The sequence below is a fragment of the Macadamia integrifolia genome, chromosome 9, assembly GCF_013358625.1.
Source record: "Macadamia integrifolia cultivar HAES 741 chromosome 9, SCU_Mint_v3, whole genome shotgun sequence".
NCBI classification, from domain to species: domain Eukaryota; kingdom Viridiplantae; phylum Streptophyta; class Magnoliopsida; order Proteales; family Proteaceae; genus Macadamia; species Macadamia integrifolia.
This window is the reverse complement of record NC_056565.1, coordinates 14,409,096-14,432,105: the sequence shown is the minus strand read 5'-3', so window position 1 is coordinate 14,432,105 and position 23,010 is coordinate 14,409,096. Positions and strand designations below refer to the sequence as shown.

Genomic DNA, 23,010 nt, shown 5'->3' with positions numbered 1-23,010 from the left:
TTGCCTATTATTATTATTATTTTTTTAAAATTCTTAATTCATTATTTTTTTTAAATTCCTTTTTACTTGCCACTTCTTCTCTACTCTTTAATTGTTAGACCCAACTCAATACCCTATGTAAAATTGAGATTTGATTCTTATGATTTAGCAATAGACAACAATTTTCAAGAGCTTTATATTTTATCACGTAGGAAAACACATTTGAATTTAAAATCATATTATAATGTCAATGGTTAAATGGGTTTCCATCTCAACAAAGCCTATAATTTCTTTTTTTTTAACATAGGAAAGAAAATTCATTGGAAAACTACAAGGAGGAGGGTCGGGAAGTTAGAAGTTGATTACAGATCCATTCATTTAGTAGCTAACTGATGCGCCCCTACCACTTGATCACGACATTGTTTCACCAGATTAAAAATTACATAATATCTACTAAAATATTTCAAATCCAAAAAAAAAAAAAAAAAAATCTCTCATGGCCAGGTACTTTGATTCTCCTTAAACAAATTCACCACCTCCACTTAGTTAGTCTAGAAGACGACGCCTTTGTCTCCTAATCGCCATGTCTGCAACAAATCCGACAAATTATGTCTAAATTCATAAAAGTAAAAAAAATAAAAAGTCATAAATACATGAGTCTCTATCAACCTATTGCATCTTTTCCATCATATCAGCAAAATTTTGTCTAACTTGTCCCCATGCACGTTGTTGCCACGTAGTAACTAAGGACGGAAAGCCGGAACTCTCTGTATTTTCCTCATTGTTATGATTATTATCAATGATACTTAAGTCTTCACAATCATACTTGTCAAACAAGCAATTTCTTTCCCCTTTGGCAGATTGGATGACTTCTCTTGTGTATCCGTCATTCTTATCTTACTTGTAGTCACTTAAACCTGGAAAGAACCATAAGGATGTCCAACCTTGATAATTGTGACTAATTAATTCAAACATCTAGATATAATAATTAAAAAACATAACACATTAATAAACAAAGTGCAACTAGCTAAGAGGCTAAAGTTAAGATCATCACAAAATCATACAATAAATAAGAAGAAATAAAAGAACAAACAAGCTCAAGCAAAAGCACATGGATACATAAGAAAGTCATTGGTGTTGCAGGGGAATATGCTTAACCTGCAATGCATTGCCAGATCTTAGAACACAAACAGACAAGTTGCTATGGATTAAGTTGCTTGAAATGATTAACGAAAGCTTAAACCAGCAAATGGGAATCAACCAACAGAGCACAAACAAATTTCAATATAGTCACAACTGGTTATGATCATCATATCCAAAGGGTGGTGTTAATTTTGAGAAACATAATAGATTGATTTAAGAATTAACTCATTGCTCTAGCCTCCATGCTTTCAGGAAGTTTCTTGGGATCTCTCTCTCTCATATCAGTAAAGAAGAACACGATAGAAGTTGATACAGAAGGTAGGAAGAATGCACAAAGCAAATGCCTAGTCTCTTGAATGCACAAAGCAAAGGCCTAGTCTCTTGACCACTAGTTGGCTACATTCAAATTAATTCTACAATATTCAATTCAATATATGGAGCCTAAGAAAAAAGTTTTGCCACACTTGGAGACTCACCTTCCAAATACTCTTGCTCTATTCTAAGAGAAACCATACACTTAACATAAAAAAATTGGCATTCTCAGAAGTTTATCAAAATATCTTCAAGCAAAGAAATGGGAGCCAATGAAAACTTGAGAAACTATAATGTTCCTCAAAATTAGAAGAAAAAAATTGAATAGAAAAAGACTTGCATAATTGAATCAATTGATGGTTGGGTGATCAATATAACAAGAGTCCCTTTCCTATGAGCACTGATGCAGGGGTGGCCTTAATAGAAATGAAGGTGTAAACGTAATTTCAAAAGACCCAATCTTTGAAATTCAAGAAAAAGATGAACTCAAGCTTAATTTCAGAAAACCCAATCTTTGGAATTCAAGTAAAAGATGAACAAAGCTTAATTTCAGAAGACCCATTTCTAAAATTCAAGTAAAAGAAGAACTAAACTTAATGTCAGAAGACCCATCTTTGGAATTCAACTAAGCTCATCAGAAATCCAATAACAAATCAATGAAGATACAGAAGCAGTAACATGATTAAAAAAACAATAAATTACTCAACTCAAATATCAAAAATGCCCAAAACATAAAGCAAAGCTACACATGAAAATAAAATTAGAAGACAATATCGAATTGAAGCTTCTCTTCTTCAGTTCTTCTATCCTTTTTTTTTTTTTCTGATCAGGAACAGGAAAGCAAAAGACTAGAAAGCGAGGCTCAAAGCCACAACAATGACTCTACTGCGAATGGAAGAGAAAGATGGAGGTTCGTGGGTAAGCGTGTTTGGTTGTAAGTTGTTTGGCTTCGTGGGAGCTTTGATGGGTCGCACCTGAGGAGGGTTCGTTACAGAAGAGATAGGAAGGCATCAGAGAAAGAGAGAAGAATCTTACCTTGAGACAGAGATCAAGTGAAGCTCTTTGAAGGAATCACGGTTCTTCCCTCACAGGCTCCAATAACAATTTAAAACAATGAACCACAAAACCCTAAAACAATCAGACGGAAATCAATATGGATCCAACTAAATCCAAGTTATCCCCATCTTCCAATACTAGCAAGCAAATAGAGTGGTTGATTCGTACAACATAAAAATTAACAGAGAGCAAGAGAGAGAGAGAGAGAGAGAGAGAGAGAGAGAGAGAGAGAGAGAGAGAGAGAGAGAGAGAGCATAAATCTGACCTTGAACCAGAGAGGGTCAAAGTGAATATAGGATCAAAGCTTAGTAGAAGCCTTTTGAGGAACGAAGGTACCTCATGTCACAATTCTTTGCTGAAGCGCAGTGCCCCTTCTCCCCCAAGCTCTCTTGAGGCTTCCAGATTTTTAAGGAAAAGAGGTCGAGGACAATGTCGAGTTTGTAAGGGTCATTGAGAACGTGTTTTCCCCCCTTCTTCTCAGAACGTGGAATGGGTCATTTTGCCCTCTCTAGAATGGGCTGCGTTCTATACCGCATTCCCATGCTCAAGAACAAGAATAGATACCAGACACTATTCTTAACACCTTAGAATGCTTTCTAAGCATAGATTGCATTCCAAGAATGCAAACCAAACACATCCTAGATAAAACACTAACGTACCTTCCACAATAGGATCATAGTACTTTTTTTCCCACCTAAAAATGATAAGAAATGGCTTCATTGTTGCTATCAAAAATGACTTGACCGTCCCAGTTGAGCTCTCACCGCAATTCAAATTGTTTCTTCTGTTCAAATATTCTAACATTAAAATTCTCTCTCTCTCTCTCTCTCTCTCTCTCTCTCTCTCTTAACTTTTATCTTAAAATGTGACATTTGTATTTTAAAAGAAGTGATTATCTATTTGAGAGCGTAGCTTATACCAACGCCCTTTATGTCTATCTCTCCCCTTCCTAAAGGAGGGTACTAAACATATTTTCAAAGAGAGAAGATAGAGATTCATGTGAAAACTGGCATAGGCCACCTCCGACAGCTCTTTTTCCAAGGATTTGTGATTATCTTGATACATGGAATATGAACGGTAGAACCTTGCTGAGCCATTAGTTCTTCGACCCAAAAAATAAACAAAAAGATAAACCATTAGGTGGGGTAAAGAGAAGAAATAAACAAAATATACATGAAAATTAAGTAACAATTACAACCTACGCTTATAGCGTACAGCATACCTAGGTACATTTTTTTTTTTTTTTGGGTAGAACCTAAGTTCATTATTTTAACCTTAGAAATAGAAGACTAATCCTCGTCAATTTAATGCAAATATTAGTAATTAATGAGATGGATCTCCTGCATGAACGATCGTACATGTGACCATTCAATACTTATCCCATTTTTTGTTATTACAGGAGTGAGGAATGATATAATTAAAAACAAAAAAGACAGGTGTTGGATGCTTATGCTTACGATCAACTGATTAAACAGTTGATCAAACAACCTCTACTGCCCTACCTTCCTTTTGCTCCACAACTCTCACCGGAAAACCTCCTTTCATTTTGGCTGATAGGTACGATGTGAAAAACGGATCAAACCCTTTCTCCGCCGGCACCACCTGATACTCTTGTATTACTCCGGCAACGATCCTCTGCATCTGCAAGAACGCCATATCCTTCCCTAAACAAATCATCGGCCTCGCTTGGAAAACGGGGTAGGTGTACGGGTCCCTCGCCAAGAATTTCCACTTTCTCGAAATCTCCTCCTTCTCCAGCCACCTCTCAGGCCGAAACTCCATCCAATCTTTGCCCCAGATAGCCTCTGTTCTTCCCACTGCATAAGGAATGTAGGTCACATCCACTTTTTTCTTCACAACAGTCCCATCTGGTAGAACATTGTCCGCAGATGCATATTTGGTGTCATGGGGGACTGGTGGGTACACCCTCATACTCTCACAGAGCGAAGCATGGATGTACACGACATGCTTGACCTCATCATAATCAAGAGCTTCAGGCTTCTCCCTTATCTCCTTTAAAATCTCTTCTTCTACTCTTGGGTTATTGGAAATTAACCAGAAGAACCATGTCAAGGCCACAGATGTTGTATCCCTACCAGCTACGATGAAGCTGATAACGATATCTGTAACAAATCGCTCATCAAAATGACCAGATCTCAAGAATCTGGAGAGGAGGTCCTCTGTTTCTAATATAGAATTCTTTTCGAGTTCTCGTTTCTTTTGTCTGACGAGATTTGTTGCGTATTCACGAACTATTGAGTTTGTTGTAAGAATATTCTCTAAAATATTCTCTATTATTGTCCCATATACCAATTAGGTTATTGACTGATACTAATCTCATAGAATTGGATTCCAAATAGGAAACCCACTCCTCGCCAAATTAGGGAATAGAGTCCTACCCTATTTGCACACCTTGATGGGAGGGTGTAAAACTTTACATAAAATGACTCTAGGACCTCCTCCTACCCTAACATTAATCTCATTATTGGTTCCATCACCAAGAGAGCATTAAGGGAGCTAGTGGGAGAAACCTAGAAGATCCATTGTGTTCGTGATCGGGATTGCAGGAATAAAGATACAGGAAGAATATAATGGCGGCAAATTCTTCACAGTCGATGGTGAACGGTATGCGTCGACCCTTATCGTTTAATTTTGTGATTCAATGATTGTATGGCAAGATCCTATCTGTTGTTATTAGTAGGAATAACATCCTTCAAGTGGTATCAGAGCTGTATGGTTACGCCAATACATTCTTGAATCACATGGAGAGTACTGTTTATAAATGATATTTAGTACTGTTCATGAATAGTACCCATTTCATGTTAAAGAAGGTAGGTTCGGTTAGGTTCATGGCACTGTTCATGAACAGTGCTGATTACTGTGCATGAACACTTAGATTGCATTGAAATCCCATCGATTGGGTGTTAATCTTATAGATTTTATATTGTCAGCACCTTAGCTTCCATATCTCAGTTATTCAATTTTATTCACGGAGCGGATTAGATTATATTTCGAAGCAATGTATTTGTTCCAAGTGCATACCACACATTAATATACTATGAAGCTTCTCCCAAATATCTGGCTCTTCTAAGGAAACAAAGACCTTAACAACTAAGGCATAAAGACAGGCTACAACTCGGCAACATCTAAGACTGAGCTACAACTTGGCATCATCTAAGACCGAGGTACAAGCTCGGCAGCATCTAAGACCGTGCTCAAGCTTGGAACTATCAAGACCAGACCCTAGTTTGGCAACTCAAGCCCTTACACATTAAGGCATGCAAGCCTGAGCTCTGGCTCGGCACCTCAAGCCCTTACTCATTAAGGCATGCAAGCCCGAGCCCCGACTCGGTACCTCAAGCCCTTATTAAAGCAAGCAAGCCCGAGCCCGGCTCGGCACATCAAACCCTTACGTATTAAGGCATTCAAGCTTGAGCCCCAGCTTATCACCTTAAGCCCTTACGCACTAAGGCATGCAAGCTTGAGCCCCAGCTCGGCACATCAAGCCCTTACGCATTAAGGCATTCAAGCCCAAGCCCCGGCTCGGCACCTTAAGCCCTTACGCACTAAGGCATGCAAGATCAAGCCCCGATTCGGCACCTCAAGCCCTTACGCACTAAGGCATGCAAGCCCGAATCCCAGCTCGGCACATTAAGCCCGAACCTCGACTCAGCACATCAAGCCCCTACTTATTAAGGCATTCAAGCCTAAGCACCGACTCGGCACCTCAAGCCCTTACGCATTAAGGTATGCAAGTCCGAGCCTTGGCTCGGCACATCAAGACCTTACGCATTAAGGCATTCAAGCCCGAGCCCCGGTTCGGCACCTCAACCCCTTACGCACTAAGGCATGCAAGCCCGAATCCTGGCTCGGCACATTAAGCCCGAACCCCAGCTCAGCACATCAAGCCCCTACTTATTAAGGCATTCAAGCCTAAGCCCCGACTCGGCACCTCAAACCTTTACACATTAAGGCATGCAAGTCCGAGCCTTGGCTCGGCACATCAAGACCTTACGCATTAAGGCATTTAAGCTCGAGCCCCGGCTCGACACCTTAAGCCCTTACGCACTAAGGCATGCAAGCTCGAGCACCGGATCGGCACCTCGAGCCCTTACGCACTAAGGCATGCAAGCCCGAGCCCCAGCTCGGCACCTCAAGCCCTTACGCACTAAGACATGCAAGCCCAAGCCCAGCTTTGCACCTCAAGCCCTTACGCACTAAGGCATGCAAGCCCAAGCCCGAGCCCAGCTCGGTATGCACTAAGGCATGCAGACCGAGCACGGCTTGACAACTCAAGCCCTTACGTAATAAGGCACGCAAGCTTGAGTATGGCTCGACACCTCAAGCCCTTATGTATTAAGGCACGTAATCCAGAGCACGGCTCAACACTTTAAGACCTTACGCATTAATTTATGTAAGCCTAAGCCCCAGCTTGGCACTTCAAGACCTTTCGCATTAAGGCATGTAAGCCCGAGCATGGCTCGGCACCTCAAGACCTTACGCAATAAAGCATGCAAGCTCCAGCCATGACTCGGCACCAAAAAAGACCTTAACGTAAGACACATCAAAAGATCGAGCCCCAGCTCGCCACCCCTATGGCTAGTCCCAGGCTTGGCACCTCAAGAGCTCATAAGCTAGACATGAAAGATCAATTCTGAGCTCAGATAGGGAACAGAGCCACACTTAGACAGCTGTACTGGTCCTTATTCTTCCAAAAGTTATTCATTTTGAGCTGGTTCAAAGTATAAGAAAATAAAGAAAGAAGCACAAGAATGCTAAGAGATGACATCAAAACAAATTTTTCATTCATAAAAAAAAAGGCTCCCAAAGGAGACATCTAAATAAAAAATATATATATACAAGGCTAATCTCAGTGGGCTAATCTATGGGCCTAACTCTTCACTTTACTATCCTTCGAGTCAGATCACCTCTTCACCAATGTCGATCGAGCCACAGAACTACACCAAAGTAGCAGGAACGGGAACACGCTACTCATAGTCCGTCAGATCGTAGCCTGGCATCTTACTCGAGATGAACCGGATGGTATCGTCCTAGCCTACCAGAAACGAAGAAATGTTAATGTCAACCAACTTTTGACAGGCCTAGGGGTTCAACCACCTCTTTGACCTCTAGCTCGGCCCGGTGTTGCCTTTCTAACTCGCCAACCCTAGCTGCGAGCTCCTCCTCCTTGCGAGCGCCCTGAGTCTCAGATAACTCATCTTAGAGAGCATCATTCTCCTTCATCAAGTTATTGTTGGCATTGAGATGCTTAGCAACCTCTTGTTCCAGCTCTCCAATTATCAACCCGACATAATTGGCACGGACCTCCTCAGATCGGGCCATTTTCTTCTCAACCTCCAATTAGCCTGTGATCTTGTGTGACTCCCCATGAAGGCGCTTTGCCTCCTTCGCCTTTGAACAAGCGACAACCACGTCCTCAAACCATTGAGCAGCCTCAGCTGAGAAAGTGAAGCAGCACCTTTCGCATTGAGTTAAATGCTTTAGCAGATCGATTCAAACTGCTAGAGCAGGGGGCTGGTGATGAGGCAAAATATGTCCCCTTCCTTAGCACGGATGAAGCGTGTATGCAAACCTGAACAGGACTGACCCACTACCTCAGCCCTCCATCAGACCATGCTGCCACCTCGGCCTCCATCAGGCCGTGCTGCCACCTCGGCCCTCCATCAGGCCATGTTGCCACCTCGGCTCTCCAACAGGCCGTGCTTTCACCTCGACCCTCGATCAGGTTGTGCTGCTACCTCGACCCTCCATCAATCTGTGCTGCCACCTTGGCCCTCCAACGTGCTACCACCTCGGCCCTCGATCAGGCCGTGCTGCTACCTCGACCCTCCATCAATCTATGCTGCCACCTTGGCCCTCCAACGTGCTACCACCTCGGCCCTCCATCAGGCCGTGCTGCCACCTGGGCATCCATCAGGCCGTGCTGCCACCTTGACCCTCCATCAGGCTGCTCTACCAGTCACCTCTGCTCGATGAACCTGTCACCTCGGCTTGGCACAGTCAAGTAATGCACCCGAAAATGTGCACACATCCACTCCTACATTCAAGGGACGTCCTGATCATGGGGGCAGGACTCTATCCACTACACATCATGATAGGGGTGTCAACGGTCCGGGTTGGTGCGGTTTCGGTCCGGTTCCACCGGTTTCGGTGTGACTTTGGAAGTGACCAAAATCGACCCATTAAGGATTTATCGGTTTTGGTCCGGTGTCGGCTTCGGTGCGGTTTGGGTTCGGGTTGGTACCGGTTTGGATTTATTAGGTTCATTTCTGTTTGGATCGGTTTTTTAAACCGGTATGGAGCCATTAGGAAACAACCAAATGATGAATTGTTGAACTTCGGTTTCTTAAATCGATTTGTAACCGGGTTGGTTTTGGTTTTTGGTCTAGTTTGGATTCGATTTTCCTTACAAATGTATACAAAACTATGCAAATTTTGATTTTTTTAATGAATTTTGGAGTGTTTCGGTTTCTTACCGGTTTGGTTTCGGTTTCGGTCCGGGTTTTGAGCCGGTTTCGGTTTGGTTTCGGGTTCATCCGGTTTTCGGTGCGGTTCGGTTTGGTTTTGGGGTTACAATACTCGAAATCGAACCGAACCAATAAGGCTTCGGTTCGGTTCGGTCCGGGTTGTTATCGGTTCGGTCCGGCCGATTTTACCGGTTCGGTTTAGGAATTGACACCCCTACATCATGAGAGGCGTCCACCCCTCACACGACTTGCACCTACGAGATCAATGAAGAATATTTCCAGAATATGCACTGGAACCCAGAATATTCCCAGAATCACAGTGCCACTCCCCTCAAGGACTCTACGCCTAAACTGAACTCTCCACAAACACCCCTCCTTCTCTCTCCATCAGCAGCCTATAAATATCAAGGTAAGCCTCCATCATAGGGGATCGATCAATCACTTCTTTTATTGGAAAAGCTCTCTTGAGCATCTGCTATGGAAAGATCTGACTTAAGTATTGGAGAGTCCCCCATCGGGTCAGCCCTGCTCTCCCCTGTCATCTCTTCTGTGCAGGACTGCCAAAGCACCAGGAACTGCAGGGAAGATCATCCGGTCAATTTTTTCCGAATCATATACTAATTAAAACTCCTTATTTATATGATTCCTTGATGAGTCCACTTGGCTTTTGATGACCTTCAGTGGAGTACAAAAAATTCGTTCGAGAATAAGGCTTAGCCTATGTTTGATTGCAAGGGAGATTTGAACAAAAAGGAAGAGAAGGGAATTTTTTTTATGTAGAAATTCTTTTCAGATGAAATTGTCATGTGCGTACAAAATCTTTGGGTCTACTTCCAACAAAATTTTAGATTCATTTTACATGCGATGTAGAATAATTAGGTGAGTCCTCAAGGAAGCCTCTCTTGGGGTGCCATTAGAAAAAGCGCTTCCTTTCTCATTATCGTTATAGTATTTAGAGAGGGATTGGCAAGTAAGGTACTTTACACTCTATACCCTCTTACATTGATTTGTTTAATCATTATTTCTATCACTTAAAAGAATTAGGAAGGAGGTTAGGTATGCCGCCAGCTTTCTTGGAGCTAGTGGCTCAATCAATGGGAAGATTGGTACCAGAAGAGTATAAGAGACTTTGCTAATGAAAGGAGGATAGAGATAGATATAGATCCGGGTACATCGGCAACATACCTAACATTTTTCCAAAGAATTATTATAATAATAGATGTAAAGAGGCTTAGTATACACCTTAGGCTCAGAGATCCTTTTCCTATTGGTTTCTCTAGATTATACATTTAATTGTGCAATGGGGAAGGCGATTACTCAATTCTGTCCATTGGACTTCTAGGACCCCACATAAAAAAAAAAAAAAAAAAAAAAAAAAAAAAAAACCTATGGAAATAGATTTTGGCTTACTAACTAACTACCCATTAAATCTTTTGTTTAATCATAATACTCAAAATAAAATGAGTATTACTAAAATGCCCTAAAATAATGCTAGCTCTATAATTGCCTAGCTGTCACCGTACAATTTTGATATTTTGCCCTTTTGACTATCACAGCAAAAATGTCCAAAGGAGCTGTTAATCATGTGGGCAGTGGGCCATGCCCAGGCAATAAATCTCCCTTCCTCCCTTGGGCTTGTTTTTTGTTTTTTGGTTTTTAATTTTTAATTTTTTATTGCAAGATCCTCAGTATAGAGAACCCATGAGGTACAACAATATGTATTTATTTTACATAATTTGATTAAGATTTTGGTAGTTAATTTGGTAAGCCAAAAACCCATTTTTGGCATAATCTAATGCTTCTTAAGAAATTTCTAACCCCCACCATCCCACCACCCCCCCAAAAAAAAAAAAAAAAATTCTTAAGAACTTATATGGCTATCAAACTTGTCACGTGATTGTAATTAGAGATACCATCTTGATAATGTAAACTTGGAATCAATTCCTATTATTATTATTATTATTGCCATTGCTATTGATGTCGTCATCTTATTAAAATTATGGGAGAAGATTTTCTGAAAGACAGCTTGGCCCTACATCAGTAAAGAGGAGTCAATGGGAAAATGTGCAAAAACATCAATGTGGTAAAATTTTTACCTTTCATGAGGGGTAGGGCAGTCATTTCACCCTCTCATTTGTGTTTGAATGAAGAGAGGATGTTGTCTTTCAAGATTTTTTTTCCTTAAAAATATTATAATTATTTTTGTTATTAACAAGAAATATTGTCATTTACATGCATAATATGTGAGGTTACATGCCTTGCCTGCAGGAGTTTTTTTATTTTTTTTTTATTTTTATTTTTTTATTTTTAATATAAGACCCACAATGTATCCAAACAAGAAATCATAGAGGTCTAGACAAAGACCCACAAAAGACCAACAGGAGATCAATAGGCCCACTTATTGCTGCATTACTACCATTACTAACTAGTAATATTACTATTTTTTTTTGTAAGAATTATTAGCTCTTTTTTTTTTTTTTAATCAGCTTGTTAGAATATAACTTTGGTCATTATGATTTGATGGGATTGTACTCACCATTTCCTTTTGTTCCTTTTTGATATCATGATTCATGGCACTAATAACTGAGATGACATGAAAAATGCTTGTGATGGGACAATTGGGTGGGATCCGTTTGATACAAGACCTAATAATCCATCCACATATATATATATATATATATATGTATGTGTGTGTGTGTCTGTGTGTGGTAGAAATCTAATAATTCATCTCATAAGTCAAGTTTCAGCTAAAAATAGAAGTGTTTGAAATTGATTAGGTTGGTCCGATGATACTAAAATTTAGTGGATTGAAGATTCCAAAATTGCTTTCCTCAAGTTTCAACTTGAGTTTATCATGTGGTTAAATAAAGCATTTCAAAATCTAGGATCCCATTGGGATAACACATATAATATAAAATTAGATAATATCTTATCAATATATACATCTAAAGTAAAATAACTCGTTGTACTCTGATGAGCACAATAATGTGTGAAATCTTAGGGATATAAATGTACATTTTGCCCCACTTTAGATAGTACTATTTTTGTATTATTATTATTATTATTAATTTTTTTTTAATAGTTTTCAAGTCTACAAGAGAAAATGCTTAAAGTGAATCAAGAACTGATCCAAGCTTGAATTAACTTGTCCAAAGGTGGCACCCACTCATTGGTTCCACATCTTATCTCCTACAAAATCTTAAAGATTATTCTCTCTTTGCCACCTCACAAAATCTTGAAAATGCTATGCAGAGATTCCTTTCTGATTTAGTCAAGATTGCAAGACATTGGCTAACATTGCAGGGAAGGAATAGAATTTGTTAATTTTGGAAACAAATTCTCTCTTTCTTCACACAATATCTCAGAGAATGAGAATTTTATCAAGATTTAATTTAATTTAATTTTCTTTCTTTTCTTAAAGATGACTTGTAGAAGGAAGGAGGCAAGAACAAAGCCTTATAAAAGCCCCTTCCTCCCCCCTCCTAGAAGTACTATTCCCATTAGTTTATTTTCTAGTTTATGCTTAGTTCTCTTCTCTCTCTCCCTCTCTCACTCTCTTTAGTTTTAATTCTTCTTTATTTTTGCTTTAATCACTTTTGTAATAGCTTATTATTTCAATTAATGCAAACACTCTTTTATTTTTATTCAGCCTTTTATGTTTATGATTTATACAATTGAGTTGTACTTTTCAAAAGTTATAGTTCTAGGCTTAGATTTAGGTGATAAGATCATGAGCTGTGGAGCATCTCCTTTTCAAGTTCAGTTTTTTTTTTTTTTTTTTTTTTTTTTTTTTTAAGATTTATTTTCTCCATGCCTAAAAATTTTATATTTGGTTCATTCCAGATCTAATTTTTAGGGTTGACAGTATCTCAATCACCCAAACTTTCAAGTTCAAGTATTGATTCATGTAGGTAAGCTTCTTCAATAGTCTTTTCTCCCCCCTCTCATCCCCTCTTCTGACTACTATTTGTTTCTTAATTTAGGATTTTAATTTCAGTCGTTACATTATTGCTTTCCCTTTCCCCCAAGGTTCATGGCTAGTGTATGTGTTAGTTTTGCCCCTCCTAGCCATAGAACCATCATTTTATTATTTTTATTTTAATTGCCTCCTTTTTCCTAAAGCTAAGTAGAGTAATCCTTGTAAGTAGGGGTGTTAACCGGTCGGGCCAGTCCGATTTCGATCGGGCTTAATCGGGCTTGAAGACTTTCAAAGGCTACATCGTGTCCGCCTATTTAACTAATCGGGCTTAGTTATTGAAGACATGGTACACTTTATATTCGATCGGTCGGCCTCGGACTATAATCGAGCTACCTTAATCGGGCTTTAGTAGGGCCTTAACCGGGCTATGGACATGTTTAATGTTAAACGAGCTTTAACCGATTTTTAAACGGGCCCTCTTTAAAATATGCTCTTATATTCTGGCCCACTCATGCAAGCCCAAAAAAATGACAATAAATCGATAAATGATACCAAATATAACCATTATTTAAAATGTGAATATGTCTTTACTTTTTAGTTTTATTCTTTAATTTTGGGGGTAAAATAGGTATTCTACAATCATTAAAGGGTCGGGCTAAGTCGGTGCACAATAGGCCTGTCTCGATCGGGCGTTATTTGATCGGTCTCGATTGGGCACCCGACGATCCAAGTAGCAAAATGGAGACCGATCATTTATAAACGGGCTGGGCTCAAGCCCGACACGTTTAATAAATAGTCCAGGTCGGACCGGTCTATAAATGATCAGTCTCGATCGATTTAGTCGGATTGGGCCACGAACTGACACCCCTACTTGTAAGAGTGACTCTCTGGTCAAGTAGGAAAAGCTCATTATGATGCATCCCTCGGGCTAAGTAGAGAAACTTACTTGTGAGCCTCTCTCTAGCTTTATCCCCTTTCTTTTACTTTATTTTTATTTCAGTATTTTTTTTCCTTCATTGCTTTTTAATTACGTGGGTTGTTTATTCTCAGTTATTTATTTATTTAATTTTTTATTGCATGTCTTACATATTTAAATTCTTAGATGACGAATGATTAGGATGTTATTTTAGATACATAAATTTAGGATGGTAGTTAGAATTAGATCACAACCATTAATCAGTTCACTTTCGTATTATTAAAAGAAACAAAAAGTAAAGTGACTGCTCTCCCTGTGTTCGACCCATAGTTACACTAATCCGTACGGTTGTGGTTACATTTTAAAATCCAAATAAGTTTTTAACCGGGGAGACAGTTCCATGTTATTTTTTGCTTTCTTTTAGTAAATCAGAGTGCTTTGTATGCTTTGTTTTGTTTTTCTTTCTCTTTTATTGAATTCATAAGAATAACAACTTGCAATAGTAGTTGTATCGGTGGATGTCACCAAGCCTTATAGTATGATAAAGACAGGTTTCACCCTATAGCAGTACCTCAGGAATTGACCTAAGCAACCCCAGATCCCTGCCGGTAACCTCCTAAAAATCCAAAAAAATAAAAAAGAAAGAGTTTTTTTTTTTCCATTCTTTTGTGCTTGTCTTACTCTAATTGTGGGTAGTTTTCTGTTGTATGAGTGTGTGGATCTGTGATTCTACCAATCGTTTAGTAAGAGTACATATTTTAAGAATGACAGAACAACCTAAGCCTACTTTAAAGGATAGATTCTACCCAACCAGGGTAGCCTAACTTTCTTGCATTAGATTACCAGCTGCCCCGGGAAACAATTATGAGCTTAAAACTAAATTCATCACTATGTTACCATACTTCCATGGGCTATCTTCCTACGATGCTTATTCATTCCTGAGAGAATTTGAGGAGGTTTGTGTCCTCATTAAGATACAACAACTCAGTGATGATGTTGTTTAACTTAGATGCATTACCTGTTCGCTCAAGGATAGAGCAAAAAGATGGCTATATGGGCTGCCATCTAATTTCATTATCATATGGGATCAGTTTACGATAACGTTCTTGAGAAAAATTTTTTCCTTGCATAAAACAAACAAACTTAAGAGTAAGATCATGCAGTTCCGATAAAAATCTTAAGAGTCATTTTCTAGACTCATAGAAAGGTTCCAAGACCTTCTCCAAAAGTGTCCCCATCATGGTATTGGCAAATGACATCTTTGCTAAATAATTTGTGAAGGGATAGACTACCATACCAAGCAGATGTTAGAGTCTATGTGTCCTACAGGCTTCACAGCTTATGCGGATGAAAACAAAGCTTAGAACTTTTTAGTTGAACTAACTGAAAAGACAAGAGAATGGGAGTCTACTAAGGAAAGTGAGAGAACTATAAGAGGTAAAGGGTACTATGTCGATGGGATAGTAGCCAAGGAGGCCCATTTAGGTAGTCTCATCAAGAGAATAGAAGCCCTTGTCCCTAAAGCACATGCCTTAGTCCACCAAGTCCAAAATCAAGTCTTTATGTGCAATTGATGTCACTCACCTGGAAATGTAATGGAAGAATGCCCCAACAGTTCTGGGGGCAATGAAAGTGTTAATGTTCTTTATCCAAACAACCCGTTTAGCAACACTTACAATCCAAGGTGGAGAAATCGCCTTAATTTTTTATGGAGCCAAGGGAATCAAGGAGGTCCATCCAACTTTCACAACCAAGGGCAGCCTAGTCCCTAGAGGCCCAATTTTGTACCACTATCTAATTCTTTCCCTTGGCCTAATCTAGGTCCTTAGTCAAATTTTGTTAGGCCCCCTCTCCAAGCACCTTATCAACAACCCCCGAGGTTTACATCAACTGAAGAGGCGAAAAGAATTAGTGAGTGAGAGAAAAGCATGGCCCTTCTCATGACAAACCCCAATAATATGGAGAGGTAACTTACTCAACTTGTCACAATCGTGCATGAGAAGGAGAAATAAAAATTACCTAGTCAGCCAGAGCAGAATCCTAGACATCAAGTGTTGACTCTACAAGGGCAACTTGCTTCTCAGTTCAATGTTGTACACCAAGGGCCCTCCAACCAGTGTAATGCGGTATATGCCCTACAAAATAGCTGCGAGTATCTACGGAATGGTACCACTCCTTCTCTACCATCTGACATTTTTATTGACCCTCCGACTATCAAAGCTACTATTGTGCCTTCCATTCTAGGTTCACCAGATGGACCTGAAGAAATTAAAGATGATTTGGTGGAAGTCACAAAGTATAATTCTATTAATGAGAGAACTTTTGATAGTGTTTATGTTTCTCCTATCCCCTATCCTAACCGTTTGATGAATAAGAAGAAGACAACTTCAATGAAAAAAATTTTAGAAGTCTTCAAGAAGGTAGAGGTAAACATCCCTCTTTTGGATGCTATAACTCAAATCCCAACTTATACCAAAGTCCTCAAAGACTTATGCACTCATAAGCGCACCACAAGTGTGTTCAAAAAGGTATTTTTGGCAGTTAATATCAGTTCAATGATCACACAACCTATAACAGCCAAGTATAAGGATCCCGGGTGTCTCACCATCTCTTATGTCATTGGCAACACTCGTATTGATCATACCCTACTTGACCTTGGTGGAAGTGTGAACCTTTTACCTTCTGTTAAGATTCTGAAAGGGATGATCAAAGATGTCCTACTTAAGGTATGAGAATTTATTTTTTTAGTTGATTTTATTATTTTGGACACCAAACCCTTCACCATTAGGGATAAGATCCCTATCATTCTTGAAAGACCATTTCTGGCTACCAACAAATCATTAATCAATTGTCAGAATGGTCTACTAAGGATATCTTTTAGCAACCACACTATGGAGTTCAACATGTATAGGTTGGGCAAGCAACCCATAATTTCTTCTGATGATATTGATGAAGAGGTCAATATGTTTGAGGATTTTTCTGATGATATTATTAAACTTTTGACATTGACTTTGATTCAAAATTCTAAGAGTGTATGGAAGAATTAAATGATGATACTAAAAATTTCTTCTTCGAGGGTTTGGAGCCTTCATACACCTATGAAGCCCATTGGTCCTCTATCAAATTCTCTTCCTAAACCCTCAATTGTTAAGCCTCCTAAGTTTAATGTGAAAGAGTTGCCCTCTAACTTAAGGTATGCCTTCTTAGGAGAAGATCAAACTATATCAGTTATTATCTCCTCAGGTTTAACTTTAAGTCAAGAGGAAGAGTTGATCAAAGTTTTAAAAGAAAACAAGGAAGCCTTAGGTTGGACTATGACAGACATTAAAGGAATTAACTCCTCAATTGTTCAACATCATATTTACCTCATGGAGGATTCAAAATCTTTTAGGAAACCACAAAGAATGGCTAATCCTATGATGTAAGAAGCTATCAAGAAAGAGATCCTAAAATGCTTGGATCATGGTATCTACCCTAATTCTGATAGCGAGTGGGTAAGTCCAGTGCACGTGGTGCCAAAGAAGTCAGGGGTCACAGTAGTCTAAAATACTAAAAATGAGTTGATCCTTACTCGTGTCCAAACAAGATGGCGTGTGTGCATTGACTATAGAAAGTTAAATGCAACAACTTGGAAAGACCACTTTCCTTTACCTTTCATTAATCAAATGTTAAAGCGGTTAGCCGGACATGAGTATTATTATTTCTTTGATGGTTATTCCGGCTATAACCAAATTTTCATTGCCATAGATGACCAACACAAGACCACCTTTACATGCACCTATAGAACCTTTGCTTATCTGCGTATGCCTTTTGGGCTTTGTAAGGCCCCTGCCACATTCTAAAGATGCATGATGAGTATTTTCTCTGATATGGTGGATCACTTTTTGAAAACATTTGTAGATGATTTTTCTATTCATGGCTCCTTTTTTTTCTAATTGTTTGCATCATCTTTCTTTAGTACTCAAACGATACAAAGTGACTAATTTAGTCATCAATTGGGAGAAATGTCATTTCACGGTTACACGGGGCATAGTGTTGGGTTATGTCATTTTTAAAGAAGGGATCAAGGTTGATAGAGCTAAGGTGGGCTTATTTACCACCTCCCAAGTCAGTTAAGGATGTTCGTTCCTTCTTAGGTCATGTAGGGTACTATCGTCTGTTCATCAAGAACTTCAGTCATATAGCTAGATCTCTCACCAATCTTTTGGCTAAAGAACAACCCTTCAAATTTTCAAGTGATGCTTCATGTGCTTTGAGTAATTAAAGGTGTTGACAACAGCCCCCATTATTCAAGCTTCCTTATGGACTGAGCCCTTTGAATTAATGTGTGATGCATCTGATTTTGCTATAGGGGCAGTCTTAGGGCAGAGAGTTGATAAACTTTCTCGTGTTACTTATTATGCCAGTAGAACTCTCAATGATGCACAGCTGAACTACACTACAACTGAAAAATAATTTTTAGTTGTTGTATTTGCATTAGAAAAGTTTCGTGCATATCTAATATGTTCTCATGTAATTATTTACACTGACCATGCAGCTATCAGATACTTTATTCAGAAAAAGGATGCCAAAGCATGTCTTATCAGATGGGTTTTGTTTTTGCAGGAATTTGACTTAGAAATTAAGGATAAGAAAGGCAGTAAAAATTTGGTTGCAGGCCATTTGTCTCGGTTACCCAATTCTTTGCCTATGAATAATCCAGTTAACAAGCATTTTCCCGATGAGCAACTCTTTGTAGTATCTAGTGAACCTTGGTTTGTAGATATTATAAATTTTTTAGTTACAAACAAGACTTCAGATTATTGATCTTACCAAGAAAAGTACCGTTTTCACTGACATGTTAAGTATTTCTTTTGGGATGATCCTTACCTTTTTAAATCATACCCTGACCAAATTATCCAGAGATGTATCCCTGATCATGAGCACCGTTCTATTCTTTTCTTTTGCCATGATCAGGCTTGTGGCGGCCATTTTGGGCATACTAAGACTGCGGCCAAGGTATTACAATTTGAATTTTATTGGCCCAGTCTCTTCAAGGATTCGTTTGCTTATTGTAAGGCTTGTCCTTCTTGTCAGTCTTTAGAAAAAATCAGTAGAAGGAACATTATACCTCTTAACCCAATCCTCATGGTTGAGGTTTTTGATATTTGAGGAATAGATTTTATGAGCCCCTTCCCTAAGTCATGTGGATATGAATATATTTTATTGGTTGTGGACTATATGTCCTAATAGATTGAGGCTCATGCTTGTAAGACTAATGACCATAAGATAGTCATTCAATTCTTAAGGAAAAATATTTTTTTTCGAATTGATATCCCTAGAGCTATCATTAGTGATAGGGGAAAACACTTTTGGAATAAGCCTTTTGAGGCCTTAGTGAAGAAGTATGGGATTATCCACAAGTTGACTACCCCATACCACCCCAAACTAGTAGATAGGTAGAAGTGTCCAACAGACAAATCAAGCAGATTCTAGAGAAGACAGTTAACCCAAATAGAAAGGATTGGTCTAACCATTTGTTGGATGCTTTGTGGGCGTATAGGACTGCTTACAAGACCATACTTGATCAATCCCCATACCGTTTGATATACAGGAAAACATGCCACCTTCCTATTGAATTAGAGCATCGTGCCTTTTGGGTGATTAAGAAATTCAATTTTGATTTTTTTATTGCAGGAGCTCATAGAGGTCTTCAACTATCTGAGTTAGAGGAATTGTAAAATGATACATATGATAGTACAAAACTTTCTGAGGAAAAGACTAAAGCTTTTCATGATAGGCACCTTGTTAAGAAATCTTTTATACTTGGTGATAAAGTTTTGTTATACAATTCTAGATTGCATATCTTTTCAGGAAAACTTCATTCTCAGTGGGAAGGTCCTTACCTTGTGCAAATAGTATTCCCCCATTGTACTATAAAGGTTATGAATCCATTCACTTGGGAAATTTTTAAAGTTAATGGGCACTGTCTGAAGCCATTCCTTGAGTTACCTTCAATGCATGATGCAGAGGTCATGATTCTTTATGAGCCTCTTTTTGATGATATTTGATCCTATTTGATAATTTTCTCTCCTTTGTCCTTTTTGTTTTATTGTCTTATCATTTTTTTTTTATTTTTCTACGTTGAGGACATTGCACAATTTAAATATGGGGGAGGGTTTGACTGTTTAGTACTTGAGGTTACTTTTAAGAGTTTTTCGGTGCTTTATACACACCCTACAAAAAAAAAAAAAAGAAATTGAGATCTAGGACCCATCTTGGTACTATAATCCCAATTAAGAGGATGTTAATAAGGGTATATCTTGAAGTGGAACCTCATTTAAGTGATTTAAAGATACTTGTTTAAAGGTGTAAGACCATTTGTTAGTTGGTGTCCTTGTTCTTAAGTTAGGAGTTGAGACTATATTCTTGGCATAGTATAAAAATATATGATATGAATATGCAAAGAAAATAAAAATTGGTCAAAAAGTAGAAAGTAAGTATAGAATTTCTAGGAGCTAGACAGAACACTGTGCCTCATGAAGCGGGGTGTTTTGATCAAAACTCTTAGGAAAGAACACTTCTAAAAAGAACTTAGTATCACTGTCTTTGTTGGCATATGCATAAAGCGAAGCTACTTAGTAACTTGGGTTTTTGGTGTTTGCTTCACCATGTTATTCAGGCGAAATGTAGTGGAGTAAAATGAGTTATCTACTAAAAAAAAAAAAGATACCATTGTGCCTTATTGTTTATGATTGGTCAACGCTCCAAAATCCTAGTTCATAGTCCCTACCTTACAATGTGGTTTATCTTAGGATTGGTCGTGCTTTAGAAGATACAAGGTTCGTTCCTATTTGAGATCTGTGATTTTTCCTAAATCTAGATGGAGTATTAAAGTTCAAGTGTGGGGGTTCCTCGGTTGATGTGCTCTAATTGAAAAAGGGTGTGTGTTTTGTAGTTATTAGAAGCTTTAAATGAGAATTTTTCAAGTTAATTTGAATTTTGGGTATATATTCACTGCAAACACCCACGAGACACAACTCGTCCAGCAAGGTAACTTAGGGATTTAGAGGCTTATTGCAAATGCTAAATGCAACCATAGTTCCTACGAAAGTGAGTTAGGTTTTTTCTTTCGTTTCTTTATTTATTTACCTTACTCGAGGACGAGCAAAAGTCAAGTATGGAGGAATTTGATGAGCACAATAATATATGAAATCTTAAGGATATAAATGTACATTTTGCCCCAATTTGGATCGTACTACTTCTTTTTTTTTTTTTTTTTAGTTTTTCAAGTCTATAAGAGAAAGTGCTTAAAGTGAATCAAAAACCGGTCCAAGCTTAAACTAACTTGTCCAAAGGTGAGACCCACTCATTAGTAACACATCATCTTTCCTACAAAATCCTAAAGATTATTCTCTCTTGCCACCTCACAAGATCTTGAAGATGCTATGTAAAGATTCCTTTTTGATTTAGTCAAGACTGCAAAACATTGGTTAATATTGCAGAGAAGGAATAGAATTTGTTAATTTTGGAAATAGATTCTCTCTTTCCTCACACAATATCTCAGAGAATGAGGATTTTTATTAAGATTTAATTTAATTTAATTTTCTTTCTTTTCTTAAAGAAGACTTGTAGAAGGAAGTAGGCAAGACCAGAGCCCTATAAAAGACCATTCCTCCCCCTCCTAGAATTATTATTCTCCTTAGTTTATTTTTTAGTTTATGTTTAGTTCTCTTCTCTCTCTCTCTCTCCTCTCTCACTCTCTTTAGTTTTAGTTCTCCTTTATTTTTACTTTAATCACTTTTATAATAGCTTTTCATTTCAATTAATGCAAGCACTCTTTTATTTTTATTCAGCCTTTTATGTTTATGATTTATGCAATTGAGTTGTAAATTTTAAGTTATAGTTCTAGGCTTAGATCTAGGTGACAAGATCATGAGCCATGAAGCATCTCCTTTTCAAGTTCAGTTCTTTTTTTTTTTTTTTTTTAAGATTTGTTATCTATAGACTTAGAAATTTCAGATTTGGTTCATTCTAGATCTGGTTTTTAGGGTTAGCAGTATCTCAAATCACCCAACCTTTCAAATTCAAGCATTGATTCAGGTAGGTAGACTTCTTCAGTAGTCTTCTCTCCCCCCTCTTATTCCCTCTTCTGACTATCCTTTCTTTCTTAATTTAGGATTTTAATTTCAGTCGTTACATTATTGCTTTCCCTTTCCCCCAAGGTTCATGGCTAGTGTATGTATTGGCTTTGCCCCTCCTAGCCATAGAAGTATTATTTTATTATTTTTATTTTAATTATCTTCCTTTCCCTAAAGCCAAGTAGAGTAACCATTGTAAGAGTGACTCTCTGGTCAAGTAGAGAAGCTCATATTATGATGCATCCCTCGGGCTAAGTAGAAAAACCTACTTGTGAGCCTCTCTCTAGCTTTATCCCCTTTCTTTTACTTTATTTTTATTTCAGTATTTTTTTTCTTTCATTGCTTTTAATTGCGCGAGTTGTTTATTTTCAGTTATTTATTTATTTAATTTTAATTGTGTGTCTTGCATATTTAAATTCTTAGATGATGAATGGTTAGGATGTTATTTTAGATACATATATTTATGACGGGAGTTAGAATTAGATCACAACCATTAATCGGTTCACTTTCGCATTATTAAAAGAAGTCAAAAATAAAGTGGATGCTCTCCCTGTGTTCGACCCATAGCTACACTGATCCGTATGCTTGCGGTTACATTTTAAATTTTAAACATTCTCCTAAGTCAATAGTTAGTTATAACCACTTCCCTCCCCTTTAACAATATAAAATAATAGTTTTTAGGGGGGTATGGCAGTACTTATTGTCAACTCATTGGATTGTATTAATTGCATACTAAATTCGTATGTATGTAGAGAATATATTTTGTGATTGGACCATTAGGATATTTCATTTTTTCTTTTTTACAAAATGAGTATTAGTACTAATTATTTAAATATATGAATCCGATGCATTGTTACATAGTCAAGAGATATCAAAGAGATATCAGTCGTTAGGACATCAAAACCTATAATGCCTAATTCTTATGATAATGATCTCTTAAGTCAAAGAGACCAATCATAAGTTATTTATGAGAATCTTGTTGCTTAAAGTATTTCTTTTATTATTCTCGAGTGATCCAGTCTAAAAGAGATACACAATGATAACCAAATATGTTTAAAATAAGAACACAATGGAACA

At 38.1% G+C, this 23,010-nt stretch overlaps 1 protein-coding gene across 1 annotated transcript in view; it reads right to left on the bottom strand.

Moving 5' to 3' along the window:
• Nucleotides 1-3,969: 3,969 nt before the first annotated feature.
• The window catches only part of LOC122089542 (cytochrome P450 94A1-like), a 26,121-nt gene continuing 7,080 nt past the window's right edge, over nt 3,970-23,010 (bottom strand). The window contains exon 2 of the mRNA XM_042659281.1: nt 3,970-4,769. Coding sequence (XP_042515215.1) covers nt 3,970-4,769 — 800 coding nt within the window. The remainder of the gene's footprint in view (nt 4,770-23,010) is intronic.